This window comes from Panthera tigris, chromosome F2 (assembly GCF_018350195.1).
Source record: "Panthera tigris isolate Pti1 chromosome F2, P.tigris_Pti1_mat1.1, whole genome shotgun sequence".
In the NCBI taxonomy this organism is placed as follows: Eukaryota; Metazoa; Chordata; class Mammalia; order Carnivora; family Felidae; genus Panthera; species Panthera tigris.
Genome location: NC_056676.1, coordinates 80,068,964 through 80,082,714, shown reverse-complemented (window position 1 = coordinate 80,082,714; position 13,751 = coordinate 80,068,964). Strand labels below are relative to the sequence as shown.

Below are 13,751 nucleotides of genomic sequence, written 5' to 3'. Positions count from 1 at the left end.
TGTAGCGTGAAGGGACTTGGGGGCAAACACACGCGGACGTTTGCAACGTTCTTGCTGTGGTGCTGCGTGACACCCCCAGACTGAGAAACCAGTGTGCCACGAACTCTGCAGAGCGGCTGCTTACAAAATAATGCTGAAAAGCCAGCGTATAAATTAAAATGGAGTGCAGCAAAACAGCATTCAGTCCGCTTAGCCAAAAGTGGGCAGGAGGGAGGGGGCCGACAGAAAGCAAGCAGTAATGTGGCCGCTGTGGTGCCAGCCGTGTAAGGAGTCATCCTGCACGTACGTGGACAAAACACTGCAGTGAGAAGGGATCAGCAGAACGGTTGAAGAGCCTCTGATGTGTACCGTCTGAGGGCAACACCCTTTTCTTTTTTCGTGTGTGTTTCTTTTTGAGAGAGAGCATGAGCAGGGGAGGGGCAGAGAGAGGGGGACAGAGGAGCTGAAGCAGTCTCTGTGCTGAGAACAGCGAGCCCGGTGCCCGGCTCGAACTCGCGAACCGTGAGATCATGACCTAAGCTGAAGTGGGACACGTAACTAACTGAGCCCCCCCTCCCCCGGCGCCCCAAGAGCAGCACTCTTAAAATAGGACACGGTGGGTGGAAAACGGATGGGTCACGATCTGTTGTCGGCGGGGGTGAGCGTAGCAACAGCAGGTAGAGTAGACCTCGGGAGCGTGATGGAGGGCTTGTGGCCGAGGGGTCGCGCCGCACGAGTGCTCGGGTGAAGTACTTTTCATCTCACTGGAGAGCGAGGGCTTGTTCGGGGCCCGGGTTCTTGGAAGGATCTGGTATCCTGGGGCAGGCGCAGGCCTGGCAGGTGAGGGCCCTCCGGGGACGGCCTGCGGCCCAGGACTGGACGGGGGTGGGGGGGGTGGGGGGGGGTCGTGGGCTGGCCCAGGGATGGGTTAAGAGAGGGTCGGTGGTTGGGGTTGGCTGGCCGGCCCCACGCGTGCATCTCAGGATGTGGTGCAGTACGACAAGCTGGGAGCCCCTCTGTGGGTCCCCTGCCACGCAGGGACAGGTCAGCCAGTCCCCACTCTCAGGAACGTACACCGTACAGGTGGCTCAGCAGGTGGGGAAATAGAGCAGCAGTGGCGTGCCCGGCTGGGTGGGGAGGCCTCTAGGGGGTGCCCCCCTCAGAGCTGCAACAGGAACCGGGCGGGGTGGGGGGGGGGGAGACTGCAGAGACCACACTCCCATGTGCCTGAAGCAGCGGGGCCAGGCCGCGGGAGGGAGGCCAGGAGTGGCAGGTGGCCTGGTGTGCGCGTGGGTGGGTTCTGCAAGGGGCCGCGTGCCTCCAGGCCAGTCGGTGTTGGTGAAGTTGTGCCGCTTTAAAAGCCACCTTCGGAGTCCGTGTACCCTGGGGTGAGAACGCTTTCCGCTCTTTGTGAAACGCTGGCTGTGTCGTCCACGCGGAGCGGTTTGGTCGGCGGTCCTTTCCGGCGATCGCGTTGCTGGACCACGTGCTCCTGCACGTGGGCACTGGGGGCCGGCCTGGGCGGCTGTCACTGTCCCCTCTGCCCGCCTGTGGTGCGGAGGGGCGAGGCCCCAGGCCTGCCGAGAGACCGTAGCGCTCGTAGCTTCTCGTTCCCTGGAGCAGCAGCACGCGGTCTCTGCTCACGTGGAACAGGAGCACGGTCCACCACCCTTCCTAGCGCTCTCTTGGCGTAGAGGTCAAAGCAGACCCCTCGCATCGTGGACTGCGCGCGGGCACGTGGGTGGTGATGCGGGCGGTGCTTCGTCCTGCCACACGAGTTTAGCTCTAATGCACCCCGGTACCCCGTTTCCCGGCGCCCGCGGTGGTTCGGGGCACTAGCCCGGGGGTTGCTGGCGTGCCCAAGCACCTTTCATTTTCTAAGTGAGCTTTTCATTAAAGTAGGACACGGAGAGGTGCGTGACGGAAGTCTCCAGCGGGGTGACCTGTCACCAGCGAGCCCCATCCAGATCAAGAACAGAACAGGCCGACCCCGAAGCCCCTGCCCTTCCCAGGGGCGACCGCCACCCTGGCTTCTGCCAGTAGAGACTCCGTGTAAATGGAACCCACTCCTGTGTGTGCTCCTGCGGCTGGCGTGTGCGGGGCCCGGCTCGTGCACCGCTGCGTTGCGCTCCCCAGCTGCTATGCGGGCTCTGCCGCACGAGCGTGCCGTTCCACTGGCAGTGGCGTTGGGTCTGTGCGATAGTGGGGGCAGGGGCCTCCTACTTTGTCCCTGTGGGGCCAGGGCAGATTACCTAGCCACTGTCCCCTCCTGGAAAATGGGCACGAGAGTCCCTACCTCCCCGGGCAGTGAGGGGGATTAGATGAGAGGGAGTACCAGGGGCCAGAAAGAGCACCTTCGCTCCAGCTAAACACGTACCGATGCTCCCCCTCTCGTTGGCTCCTCGGTGGCCGCGCAGAAGCCCACCGCTGGGGTCGCGTAGCACACTAGTGGCTGTGTGGCCCCCCAGGGAGACGCTGGGGATCGGTTTCGGCCCACGAGGCCCGGAAGGGCAGCAGGGTGGGTCCTTGCTACTCTGGGGCCGTGTTCCCTGTGTGCCTCGGTTCTGGGCCGACGGGGACACTGTGTGCGGTGCCTGTGAGATGGCTCTGAGTGGCACGGGTGGCGTGAGAGGGCCCGGCCCCGCGCTGGCGCCCGGGGGTGCCTGTTCTCCACGTGTGCACGGCCGGTCCCAGCTCTGCTTGTTACACTCTGCAGCAGCGGGTCCCGGGGCGTCTGCTCCGAGGCCCGGGTGCTGGCCCCTGGCCACCTGGTGCTTCCCCGCTGGGATTCAGTCTTCAGAGCTGCCTGCTTCGGAGGTGGGCACTTCTACCCTGAGGGGTCTCGACCAGGCCGGGGCCCGCGTGTGTGCGTGCGCCCGGTGCCCGGGGCGCACCTGTCACAGCCCGCCGTGTGTCTGCTGCAGGCCTTCCGGAGCAGTACTACAGCCTCACCTGGTTCCTGAGCCCCGTCCTCGGCCTCTTCTTCACGCCCATCATCGGCTCTGCCAGCGACCGCTGCACCCTGAGCTGGGGCCGCCGGCGGCCTTTCATCCTGGTCCTGTGCATCGGCGTGCTCTTGGGCGTGGCGCTCTTCCTGAACGGCTCTGCCATCGGTAAGTGCCCCTCCGCCACGCCACGCGCCCTACTGTGTGCGCTCGCCTCCTGGCTGCGCGTGGCTTTCCGCTCCACAGAACACGCGTGGCGCTGAGACCGGCCGGCCGTCTGCTGCGGGCTGGCCCGGCGCTTCCGGGGCTGGCCGGGCCCCGCCCCCGCCCCCGCCCCCGCCCCCGCCCCCGCCCCCGCCCCCGCCCCCGGGCACACTTGGCCCCGCCCGAGGAGCCGTGGGAACCTGTTCACAGGGAAGCATTTCCTGTTGTGACCCAGCTTTTAATGCCTATCTGACACCACGTCCTGTTTCCAGCATCATTTCAGAAATTCTTTCTTTGTTTTCTCCTTTTCTCAGACTTGGTATTGAAAATGTCCAGACCCAGTTCGCTGCTTGTTTTTCTGCTTCGGGTACTCGTGTTTTGTTCTGCCTTTTTTGTTGTTGTTTTGTTTTTAATTAAAGCAGCTGTATGTGGGAAAATAGTTTTTGCCCTGAGGGAGTCCGTCAAAACTGTTAAAAACAAAAACCTTGTTTTCTGGCAATGACTTTTGAAGACGGAGGCTTCATCTGGGTCTGACGTACGCGAGCTTGGCCCAGGTCTGCAGAAGGAAATCAGTGATGTGGGAACACCCAGAACACCTTTTGGGGTAGCGAGAGCCACACCCAGTTACTCAGAGGCCTGTGTGGGGACAGGCTGGGGTCGAGGAAGGACCACCGCACCGGGCAGCACACGCTTCCCCGAGCTGCACCCAGCCACCTCGTGCGGGGCGGCCTCCTCCAGCCGCGACGTCTTATGGCCCCAAGGCCGGGGGTGCTGCTTTGCCGTCACTTGTGGGCCCGGGGCTGCGGGCTCTCTCGGGCTGTCCCCTTCAGCCTGCAGATTGTGTGTCCCTTCGTCACTTTGACCCAGAGAGAAAGTCGTGTCTTTCTCCGAGGCCGTGTCTGTGGGGCGGTCTTGCGGGAACGTGGCCCCTTGCCTGCTGCCCTGTCACTTGCCGTGCTCACACTCTCCCGGGCATCCTCCCTGGGCCTCCTGTGCAGTGGGCTTGCTTGTGGCTGCAGCTAATATGTTCCCAGGCCCCAGGTCGTGTGCCTCCGCCCCAACCCCCGCCAACCTCTACATCCTCGGGTACAGGGTGCCAGCCAGTCTTGGGGTTCAGGGCAGACTCCCCCGAGGCAGGTGCGATGCAGTGTGTGAATGTAGCTTCCTTTGGCCGCTTCCAGCCTACTTAGGGAAAGATTGTGCCAGAAGTGAGGTCACGTGCGTTGCTCCTCAGAGCCGCACCCAGGCCGCCCCGAGAACGCGCTTGAAACTCCCGGGGGAGGTGACGAGTGCTTCACGACTTCCGTCACCGGCACGCAGGACCGTTAGCCCGTGTTTCTGCTCGGGTTCCTTGGGTGCAGTCTGACTTACGAAACAAGATCCGCGTTGGCCTTCAAGGCTTAATTTTCCTTAAAGCAAATGGGAAAGTAACCGCGACGGGCTCAAGCCATCCTCCTTCGGGAGGTGCGAAACCACAGTGCGTGCTTGAGGAGGCGCGTGTGGACGCCGGGGGAGGCCACTCACGCGCTCAGGACGCACAGAAGGAGCGCCCCCGCGGTGTGCGCACGTGGGTGTGTGACTGTATCACACGGACGCTCCGTCAGTGCTCTCAAACGTGGCCCTCCTTCGCCAGGGAAGGTGGGTAGAAGGCCCGTTTTCCTCTTAGCCACAAAACGTAAACGTAAGTCAGCTCTCTCAGGTTCGCCGGACAGCCCGTGTGATTGGGGAGGAAAAAATAACCCAGCAGATAACAGAAATGGACAAGACAGAGCCCATCTTCTGTCCTGAAAGTCTGTGCCAAGGCGCACACCCGTTTCTGGCCAGGCGACAGTGTCCTCTGTCTCCTCTTGGAGGCGACTGTCTGCTCCGAGGGGCTGAGATCTGCCTGCTCCCATGTGTTCGGTCAGGTCTGTCCCTCGGCGATGTCCCCAGCCGGCAGCCCATTGGCATCGTCCTCACTGTGCTGGGGGTGGTCATCCTGGATTTCAGCGCTGATGCGACCGAGGGCCCCATCCGTGCCTACCTGCTGGATGTGGTGGACAGTGAGGAGCAGGACATGGCCCTCAACATCCACGCCTTCTCTGCCGGTGAGAGCGCCCCCACCCCTAGCCCTGGCCCTCACCCTCCCAGACCTCACCCAGTGGGGGTTGGGTGGGGGAGGCTGTTCCCAAGGCCCTCCTCCGCATATCGGGGTGGACTCGATGGCCTGCCGTGGCTTTACCTAGCCGCTGGTGGGCGAGGTGGCGGGCAGGCCGGTGCTAGTCTCTCCCTGCATTTGGGTACCGTTCATATCCGTTGGCAACGGCAGCTTCCTGAGCTTAAGGGGTGTCGGTCAGTACTGCCCGGAGTTGTGGGCAACCATCGGCTTCCTATCCTGGTGGATACCTGCTTCTGGTTCCTCAGGCAGGAGTCTCTTAGGTCAAAATGCCAGACTATAGGTCAGCTGTAGTTTCTTGTCTTGTTTTTCCTCCCATTTTCTCACTTTCCAGCCCCCAAACTTGTGCTGACCCAGAACATAGCTATGAGTGGCGCCCTTGGCCTGTGATTAAGGGTGAAAGACCTTCTAGATCTTTCCTAGCCTCTCCTCTTCTTCCGGGAGGCGGTGCCAAGGCACCTTACACCGCTCACGGGCTTCCTCTGTCTCTCTCGCCTGCTCAGGCCTCGGCGGGGCCATCGGCTATGTGCTGGGGGGGCTGGACTGGACCCAGACCTTCTTGGGCGACTGGTTCCGGACGCAGAACCAGGTGCTTTTCTTCTTCGCGGCCATCATCTTTGTGGTGTCGGTGGCCCTGCACCTGTTCAGCATCGAGGAAGAGCAGTACAGCCCCCCGCAAGAGCGGGGTGGGGAGGCGGCCGGCACCCTGCCCCCCGCCGCCCCCGTGAATGTTCTGGATGGAGGCGTCGCCTTGTTCCCGGAGGAGGTGCAGTCCGAGCACGAGCTCTCCCTGGACTTCCTGGGTGTGGACATGGTGCGGAGCAAGAGCGACTCTGTGTTGCACGTGCCGGACGCCGCCCTGGACCTGGAACCCGAGCTGCCCTTCCTGCCCGACATCGAGCCCTCCATCTTCCACGACGGCTCCTACCCCAGCACCCCCCGCAGCAGCAGCCAGGAGCTTCCCTGGACCAGGCTGTACCGCCTGGCCTCCGTGCTCAGGGAAACCGCAAAGGAGGACGCGACGCTGCTCGATAATCACTTGAACGAAGCCAAAGTCCCCAACGGGAGTGGCTCTCCCCCGAAGGACAGCCTCGGGGGCTACACCAGGGTGGCCCCGAAACCCACGGCCACGTCCGGCTCCATGAAGCGGCGGAGGCACATGTTCCACCGGCAGGCCTCCAGCACCTTCTCCTACTACGGCAAGATCGGGTCCAACTGCTACCGCTACCGAAGGGCCAACGCCGTGGTCCTCATCAAGCCCTCGCGCAGCATGAGCGACCTATACGACCTGCAGAAGCAGCAGCGGCAGCGGTGCCGGCACCGGAACCAGAGCGGGGCCACCACCTCCAGCGGGGACACGGAGAGCGAGGAGGGGGAGGGCGAGACCACCGTGCGGCTGCTCTGGCTGTCCATGCTCAAGATGCCCAAGGAGCTGACGCGGCTGTGCCTCTGCCACCTGCTCACCTGGTTCTCCGTCATCGCCGAGGCCGTCTTCTACACCGACTTCATGGGCCAGGTCATCTTCGAAGGGGACCCCAAGGTGAGTGCCCGGGGCCCCGCTTTGGGGCTGGGAGGGACGGCGACGCGGGGGCAGCCGGCAGTGCCGACGGCCCGGCGCACCGCGTCGGGGAGGCTGCGTCCGCTGCCCGCTCCCCCTTGGTGCCCCGGCGCCCTTGCGGTCGGGGGGCAGGCCCACGGTGGGCATCGGCTGGCGCGTGCTCCTGGTGCCGTGGTTAGGGGTCCAGAAGGGCGCCACGGGGGAGGAGCCATTCCCGGGCCCGATTGCCGTGCACAGACCCTGCCCCAGATGGTGGTGGCTGGAGACCGGGACCCGCTGCTCCGGGCTCGGCGGGGACCCGCCTCTGTCCCCTGTGGCCTGGCTCAGGCCTGTGCCGTGTTGCCTGGAACTGGGCCAGACGGCCCCGCCTCCACGCGCTCCCTCACTCTCCAGCTGCCCTGCAGGGCAGGCGTGAGGCTGGGAGGGGCTGCAGACCCGCTGCGAGCGGCCATACTGTGGCGAGCGTCCCATCATGGTAGTATCTGTCGCTGGTTTCAAAGCAAACGGCTAGCCTGCAGTTGAGAGAGAAAGTGACTTCCTTTCCCCAAAGAGTGTGGCACGTGATTCCTGGCCGCCCTGATCCCCGGTTTCATTTCTGGAACAGGCCCCCTCCAACTCGACCGCCTGGCAGGCCTACAACGCCGGCGTGAAGTTGGGGTGCTGGGGCCTGGTGATTTACGCGGCCACCGGCGCGATCTGCTCAGGTAAGCGGTCCCCATGTGGGGGCAACAGCGTCCTGCACCTGAGAGTCTAGGATTGGGCGTCCCGAGACCCCACACGGGCTGCTCTCCGCGTGCTAGTTCCTGTCCAGGGGTTCCTCAGACGGGGGGGCTCTGGACAGGGCCAGGCTCGGGGCGATGGTGGGCCCTGCAGGAGCTGTCCCCGTGAGCCCGGGAGTGGAGGCGTGAGGCACGTTTGGGGCCTGCGGCTGTGGGAGCAGCCTGTCGCAGAGCAGAGGCCTTTCCCTGGAGGTGCGGTTTTGTCTGTGAGGAGGGAGGGGACGGGCTTCACTCCTGGGAGCAGCGTGCCCTGGCACACCTTCTGGACGTGGGGCACAGTCGGGGTCGGGGGTCTCCTAACCAGGTCTGGTCTGGGTCCTGCCCACTCTCTACTCCAAACCGTGGAGGAGGCCTCCAGCTTCCTGTCAGCCCGGCCTGGACTTGAGGGTTTCCAAGGTCAAGGCCACAAGGCAGCGGGAAGCCAGCCTGACCAACAGGCAGCACCGTCCATGCTCTGTCAGAGGAGTTCCCAGGAAGGCACCGGAGACCCTTCATGGGGGAGGTGACATTAAGCCGTTGGGTCAGGAAGAGTGAGCAGGAGTCCGTCCATCTGGACCCAGGCTTCTCCTGTGAGGAAACGAGCCACGACTTGAGATTCCGAATCAAGACTGGGCATGAGGCTGGCGAAGGCCAGCGAGTGGGTCTGGACTGGTGGGAAGGGTCTGGGCCCAAGCCGGCCTGCAGGGCAGAAAGTGGCTACGGGCTCTGGGACCCAGAGGGCGGACTTCCTTCTGAGATGCTGAAGCCCCCGGGAGTTGAGGGAGGCACAGGGGCAAGCTGCGAGTGTGGTGGGGGCCAGCGGGCAGCGGTGTGGTGGGAGGAGGGCCTCGGGGTGGCAGAGGTGGCCAGGGACAGTGGAGGGAGCCCGGCAGGAGTGAGGCGAGTGTCCGGCTGAGGGCCTTGTCGGTCACTGTCCCGTGGCCACACTGTCTCCACAGCCCTGTTACAGAAGTACTTGGACAACTACGACCTGAGCATCAGGGTCATCTACGTGCTGGGGACGCTGGGTTTCTCCATCGGCACGGCCGTGATGGCCATGTTTGCTGACGTCTACGTCGCCATGATCATGATCAGCACCATGGGCATCGTCTCCATGAGCATCTCCTACTGCCCCTACGCCCTGCTCGGGCAGTACCACGACATCAAGGAGGTGCGTCCTGGGGGCGGCGGGTGGGAGGGGTGCCGTGGATGAGGCACTGGGGCGCAAGGTCACCAGCCTGAAAGGTACGCCAGGCCAGAGCGTCAGACCCATTCGGCTCCAAAGCCCACGTTCGTTCTCCACACATCTGTAGGCAGAGCTCCGCACCTTGCACTTGGGAGACATTTGGGGTACGGACGATCCCCTGCCCCGGTCTTTGGTCCTGAAGGGACCGGCGAAGCTGCCACCTCCTCGGGTCGGTCCGGGGCACAGGCTTCCTGGCTACGAAGGATCTGCTCCTGCAGTGGCCTGGCCCACCTGCCACCTGCCTGGGGGCGTCGGTTGCCTCTTGAGGGATTTGGGTCGGGCACCTGGGAGGCTGCCTGCCCCCTAACATCCCCTCACAGACCCCTGCGGAGGGGAGCCGGGGCACCATGTCCCGTCCAGTAGAGCGTGAGCCGCCTGGGTCGGTCCTCATTGGAGTGGCTGTGTGTAAACAGGGAGGAAAGAGGTGAAGTCCCTTCAGCAGCATAGTCTTGTATCTCAGCACCTCCAAAACCGTTATCCCCACGTGCATACAGTACCTCTCATTTCAGACCAGCCGTCTTTCACAGGGCTCAGTGGCCTCAGAGCAGGTGTAGACCATGACCCTGAAAGTGAAGGAAGAAACCCCGAAAAGCTCCTGTTTCTTGCCCTCTACACCCAGACTGTGTTTAATCTTCCCTTGGGCAATTATAAAAGCAAAATTAATCCACTGTGATTAGGTACCTGCCAAATACCAAACTAACGAAAATCGAAATCACAGTGTTATTTGTTAAATAAGTGTTTTGGGTCAAAGCATATCACGTGACTACAGAAAAAGAGCACAGGCTGTGAATGAACAGCTCAGTGGAGTTTTGGGCAACAAATTCGAAAAAGCAGTGCAGACCAGGCCGCCGTGTGACGCTGGCCCTCGGCCCAGCGGCTGTAGCACCACGCAGCCCCCTGGCCAGTGTCTGAACCTTTTGTGCCTGGAACGTCTGCTGTTACTTCACACCCGAGCTTCCCTCCTGTGCTTGCAGAGGGCGGTTCTTTACTCCTTTGCCCCTGGCACCGAATGGCCGCGGGTATCATACGCTCTGTTCCGCTGGCGGTGGCCTTGGCGGCGCCCTCGTCCCGTGCGCGCTTGCGGTCCGCCTGGGATGCAGGGTGCGTGTGTGTGGTTTGAGGCAGAAGAGTGTGACCTCGTTCTCCCGCGGACGGGTAGCCGCTTAACGTTAAGGGTCGCGTGGTCCCCACCCGCACTCTGGTGGCGTCCTTGTCCTACGTCGGGTCCCCATCGGGGGTGGGGGGTGGTGTTTCTGCTCCCTGTATCTCTTCCGTCGGTCGGTCTGTCCTCAGACGAGGGTTACCCTGTTCTAAGTCGTTTTGTGATAAGACCCAGGAGCTGGTAGTGTGCGTCCTCCAGTTTTGTTCTTCCTTAAGATCGTCTTGGGTGTTCTTGACCCCTGACTTTTCATCTAAATGTTTAGAATCAGCTTCTGGGCTTAATTGGAAACACACTGATCGCATCGATCAATTTGGGGAGACTTAAAAACATTCCAATGATGAGCCTTTCTGTCCACAGATAGGGTATGTTTTTCTGTTAATTCTTACAGCATACCGATAGATTCTCTTGGACTTCATTTCCAATCACATCATCCGCGTATAATGAGATTTATTTTTTCTTTTCCAATCCTTAATACGTTTTATTTATTTTCCTTGCCTTATTGCAATGGCCAGAACCTCCAATACAGTGTTGAATAGAAGTGGGACGGGGTCGGGGAGACAGGCTGAGTGGTCGCCAAGCAGCTGAGAGGAAGGCAAGTTGCGTTTCCAGACTCTTCTGAGCTAATATTCAAGCCACGGGCATGTTGGCTGACGGTTCGACCGCCCCACGGCCCTCACTGTCCCGCTCTCTTCTCTTGCAGTACGTCCACCACAGCCCCGGGAGCTCCAAGCGTGGCTTTGGCATAGACTGTGCCATCCTCTCCTGCCAGGTGTACATCTCCCAGATCCTGGTGGCGTCCGCCCTCGGGGGTGTGGTCGATGCCGTCGGGACCGTGCGCGTCATCCCCATGGTGGCCTCCGTGGGCTCTTTCTTGGGCTTCCTGACGGCCACGTTCCTGGTGATCTACCCAGACGTGTCGATAGAAGTCAAGGAAGAGCAGAAAGGCCTGTCTTCCCAGCCTTCGGGGGAGAGCGGGGGCGGCGGCGAGAAGCCCACCGTCCTGAGGCTGACCAGGAAGGAGGGCCAGCCGAGGAAGGTGGAGACGGAGTCGATGGTCTGAGCCTCACCCCTGCGCGCGCACATTCCAGGGGGGGTGGCGGGCGGGGCGCTCGCTCGAGCCAGAGTTCCTTAGAGAGACGGGTGGAGACGCGGTAGCTGTAGGGTAGGGTCGGGCCGCTAGGCAAAAACACCACGCTAATTACTTTGTCCACGATTAAAGAAAATCATTTGAAATCTTTTTTTTTTTTTTAATTGAAAGAGATCTTGTAATTTCACCTCTTTCATTCTGCAGGTATATTATTCTGCATGTTTTTAAATTATAAACCAGATTTACAATAGCGACAAGCAGTTTAGACAAAAATAAGATGTTCATTTCTAAGGTTACAATTGAAAACCAAAATAACCTGCTGTCCTTTGCCGTTTGTTACCTGAGTACTTCAGGTGGCAGCCACGCAGTCCGGGACTAAAATCTCTTTATCACGTTCTCTCTGGACGCCTGCAGGTATCTGGACGTTCTGTCAGATCTCCTGTCTTGTTGGTGCTGCAGCTATTGGAGAGTATTTTCCTTTATGATTATTTTAGAAGAAAAGTTTTCCTTTCAAAACTGGTTTTCTTAGGAGAAACAGCATTTCCATTTGTCCTCAGAGATTCTGACAGATGGTGCGTGGGGCAGCCCTGCCTCTGGGCAGCGGGAGGCGGCGGCCGCCCCCCACCAGCGCCCAGGGGAGGCGGGGTCCAGGCAGGTGCGCGCGCGTGTCCGTGCCCTGACCCCCGACCCCCGACCCCCCGACCCCGTCGTCTTTGTCCGAAGCTCCCCGGAGAGGTTGTGGGCTCTTCATTGCACTTTGACTCGTGTTTAAACCGTTTGCTGGGGAAATCATGAGGGCAGAGCTCCGGGAGTGGCCTCGCCCCCTGGGTCCTGCCGCCAGGCCTACCTCGGGTGTGTGGGACGGCGGCCCGGCCCCGGGCGTGTGAGCTCCTGCTGGGCCGCCTCTGACCTCTTCTGACCTCTTCGCCTGCTCACCCCGCTTGACGCCGGAACCCGAACGGTTGCCAGGTGTCCGGGACGGAAGGAAGGGCCGCCCCCCCGGAGGACTCTGCCCCGTTTCTGCTTTCCGCGTATGAGCCAGACGCGGACTTGGGGGAAGTGCGGTCATCAGATGCTGCAGCTACTTGGAAATGCTTTTCAAACCACAGTCTCTTTATAACTCAGCGGTTTCTGCTTCTCTTACTTGGAACGGTCAGTCTCAGCCTCCTGGTGTCACCTGGACACAGACAGTGGTGATACTTTGCTGCCTCAAGTTTTTTTAAATAAAGAACTTTAAGATGCATGAGGAACCATGCTGCAATATGATCATTCTAAAGCAAATATATATCTATATATATATATATTTCAAGATGAGACTAAGCAGTTTTTAAATAAATTACTTGAATTTTCTGTGTATTCAAAAGAATGGCCGTGTAGCGTACTTGGCCGGCCCCTGGTCGTGCCGAGCCTCCTGGCCGCCAGTGGCGCGTGCGGGGGGGTTGTGTTTTGTGTCTGTGGAGCCGTGGCGCCTGCCCGCGTCGGTCCCCTTCCACGCAGGAGCCCCGGACCTCAGAGAACCGGCATGAAGACGTGAGCGTTTTCTCTGCGTTCAGACCCGCTGGCCTCGTGAACGTTGAGCTCCGACGGGGAATGTCCGTCGTGCCGCTGGAAGGTGCCGGCATCGACGCGAAGCGCCAGCCACTCGCGTGAGCCCCCGGCCAGGCGCCGTTGGCGGGTCCCCGTTCGCAGCTCGACCCGTGTCCCCCGATGGCCCTGCGGCGGTGGGTCCTCCCGCTTTGGTTCTCGGGGACCGTGGTTGGGGGTCTTCCGACAGCCAGAAGAGTGGGCGGCGGGGGGTACGGGTAGGGGGAGAACGGCCCCGAATCAAGACCTGAAATGAACCAGACGCCTGCCGCGCCCCCCCCTTCCCTCCCCCGCCAGCCCGCCTTCCTTCACCTGTGGCCGGTGCTCACGGACGGCTGGACGCGAGGGGCTTGGCTGGGACTTGGTTTTTAGGTGCGAGGCGCTCAGGGTGGGACCACCATTGAGAACGCAGGTTAACTCTGGAGATCCCGGCCTTAAACTTCCCGTGATCTGAAATAGCAAAGCCCCCAAAGAACGCTTCGTTGAAGCCACTGTCGGAAGAGTAGTCATGCGCCCCTCCCGGCGGCAGCACGGGGCACACACACCTCAGCGCAGAAGGAAGGTGGTTGCGCTTCAGCGGAGATTTAAAGGTTTTGAAGCCGTTGGGGTGTTGATGACCAGGGTGTCTTACTCCTACTCCGTAGGTCCGGTCTGTGCACAGACCTGCGAGGGGAGGGGACGCACCTTGTGGTTTGGATCAGAGGCGGTCCCCGCAGCTGCCTTCCTGGGCCCTTGCTCCGGGTGTGAACAGAGGTGTGCCTCCGCCCTCCCTTGCAGGGACTCGGAAGCCTGAGTGTCTTCACCTGTGTCTTAAGAGCTGAGGGGCCTGGCTGTTTGCACGCTGTGGCTGGTGTGCACCCCGGGGGCGTGTGTCTCGTAAGGCCATATGTTCCTCAGGCGGACACGGGGGGGACCCTCAGCCCGGTGACTCGGAGGGTTCTGTGTCTGGTGGCTGGACAGGCCGCGAGCGCCCATGGGGTGGGCCTGCGGGTGTGGGTGCCGGGGACAGGCGGAGCCGGCCTGGCGGTGGCCCCGGGGTTTGTGGGCACGGGTCAGAGGGCTCCGAGCTCGGT

The 13,751-nt window shown here is 61.5% G+C and overlaps 1 protein-coding gene across 8 annotated transcripts in view; it reads left to right on the top strand.

Annotated features, from left to right (window-relative positions):
• The window catches only part of SLC45A4 (solute carrier family 45 member 4), a 79,612-nt gene extending 68,352 nt beyond the window's left edge, over positions 1–11,260 (top strand). For 6 of the 8 annotated variants that reach the window (XM_042973568.1, XM_042973567.1, XM_042973569.1 and 3 more), the window contains 6 exons: positions 2,904–3,092; positions 5,036–5,215; positions 5,787–6,823; positions 7,446–7,545; positions 8,559–8,770; positions 10,708–11,260. In XM_042973568.1, the coding sequence (XP_042829502.1) occupies positions 2,904–3,092; positions 5,036–5,215; positions 5,787–6,823; positions 7,446–7,545; positions 8,559–8,770; positions 10,708–11,067 (2,078 nt within the window). In that variant the 3' untranslated portion in view covers positions 11,068–11,260. Of the gene's footprint in view, positions 1–2,051; positions 2,170–2,903; positions 3,093–5,035; positions 5,216–5,786; positions 6,824–7,445; positions 7,546–8,558; positions 8,771–10,519; positions 10,600–10,707 lie in introns of those variants that run through there. The other 2 variants (XR_006213247.1, XM_042973570.1) reach the window with 2 other exon arrangements.
• The last annotated feature ends 2,491 nt before the right edge of the window (positions 11,261–13,751 follow it).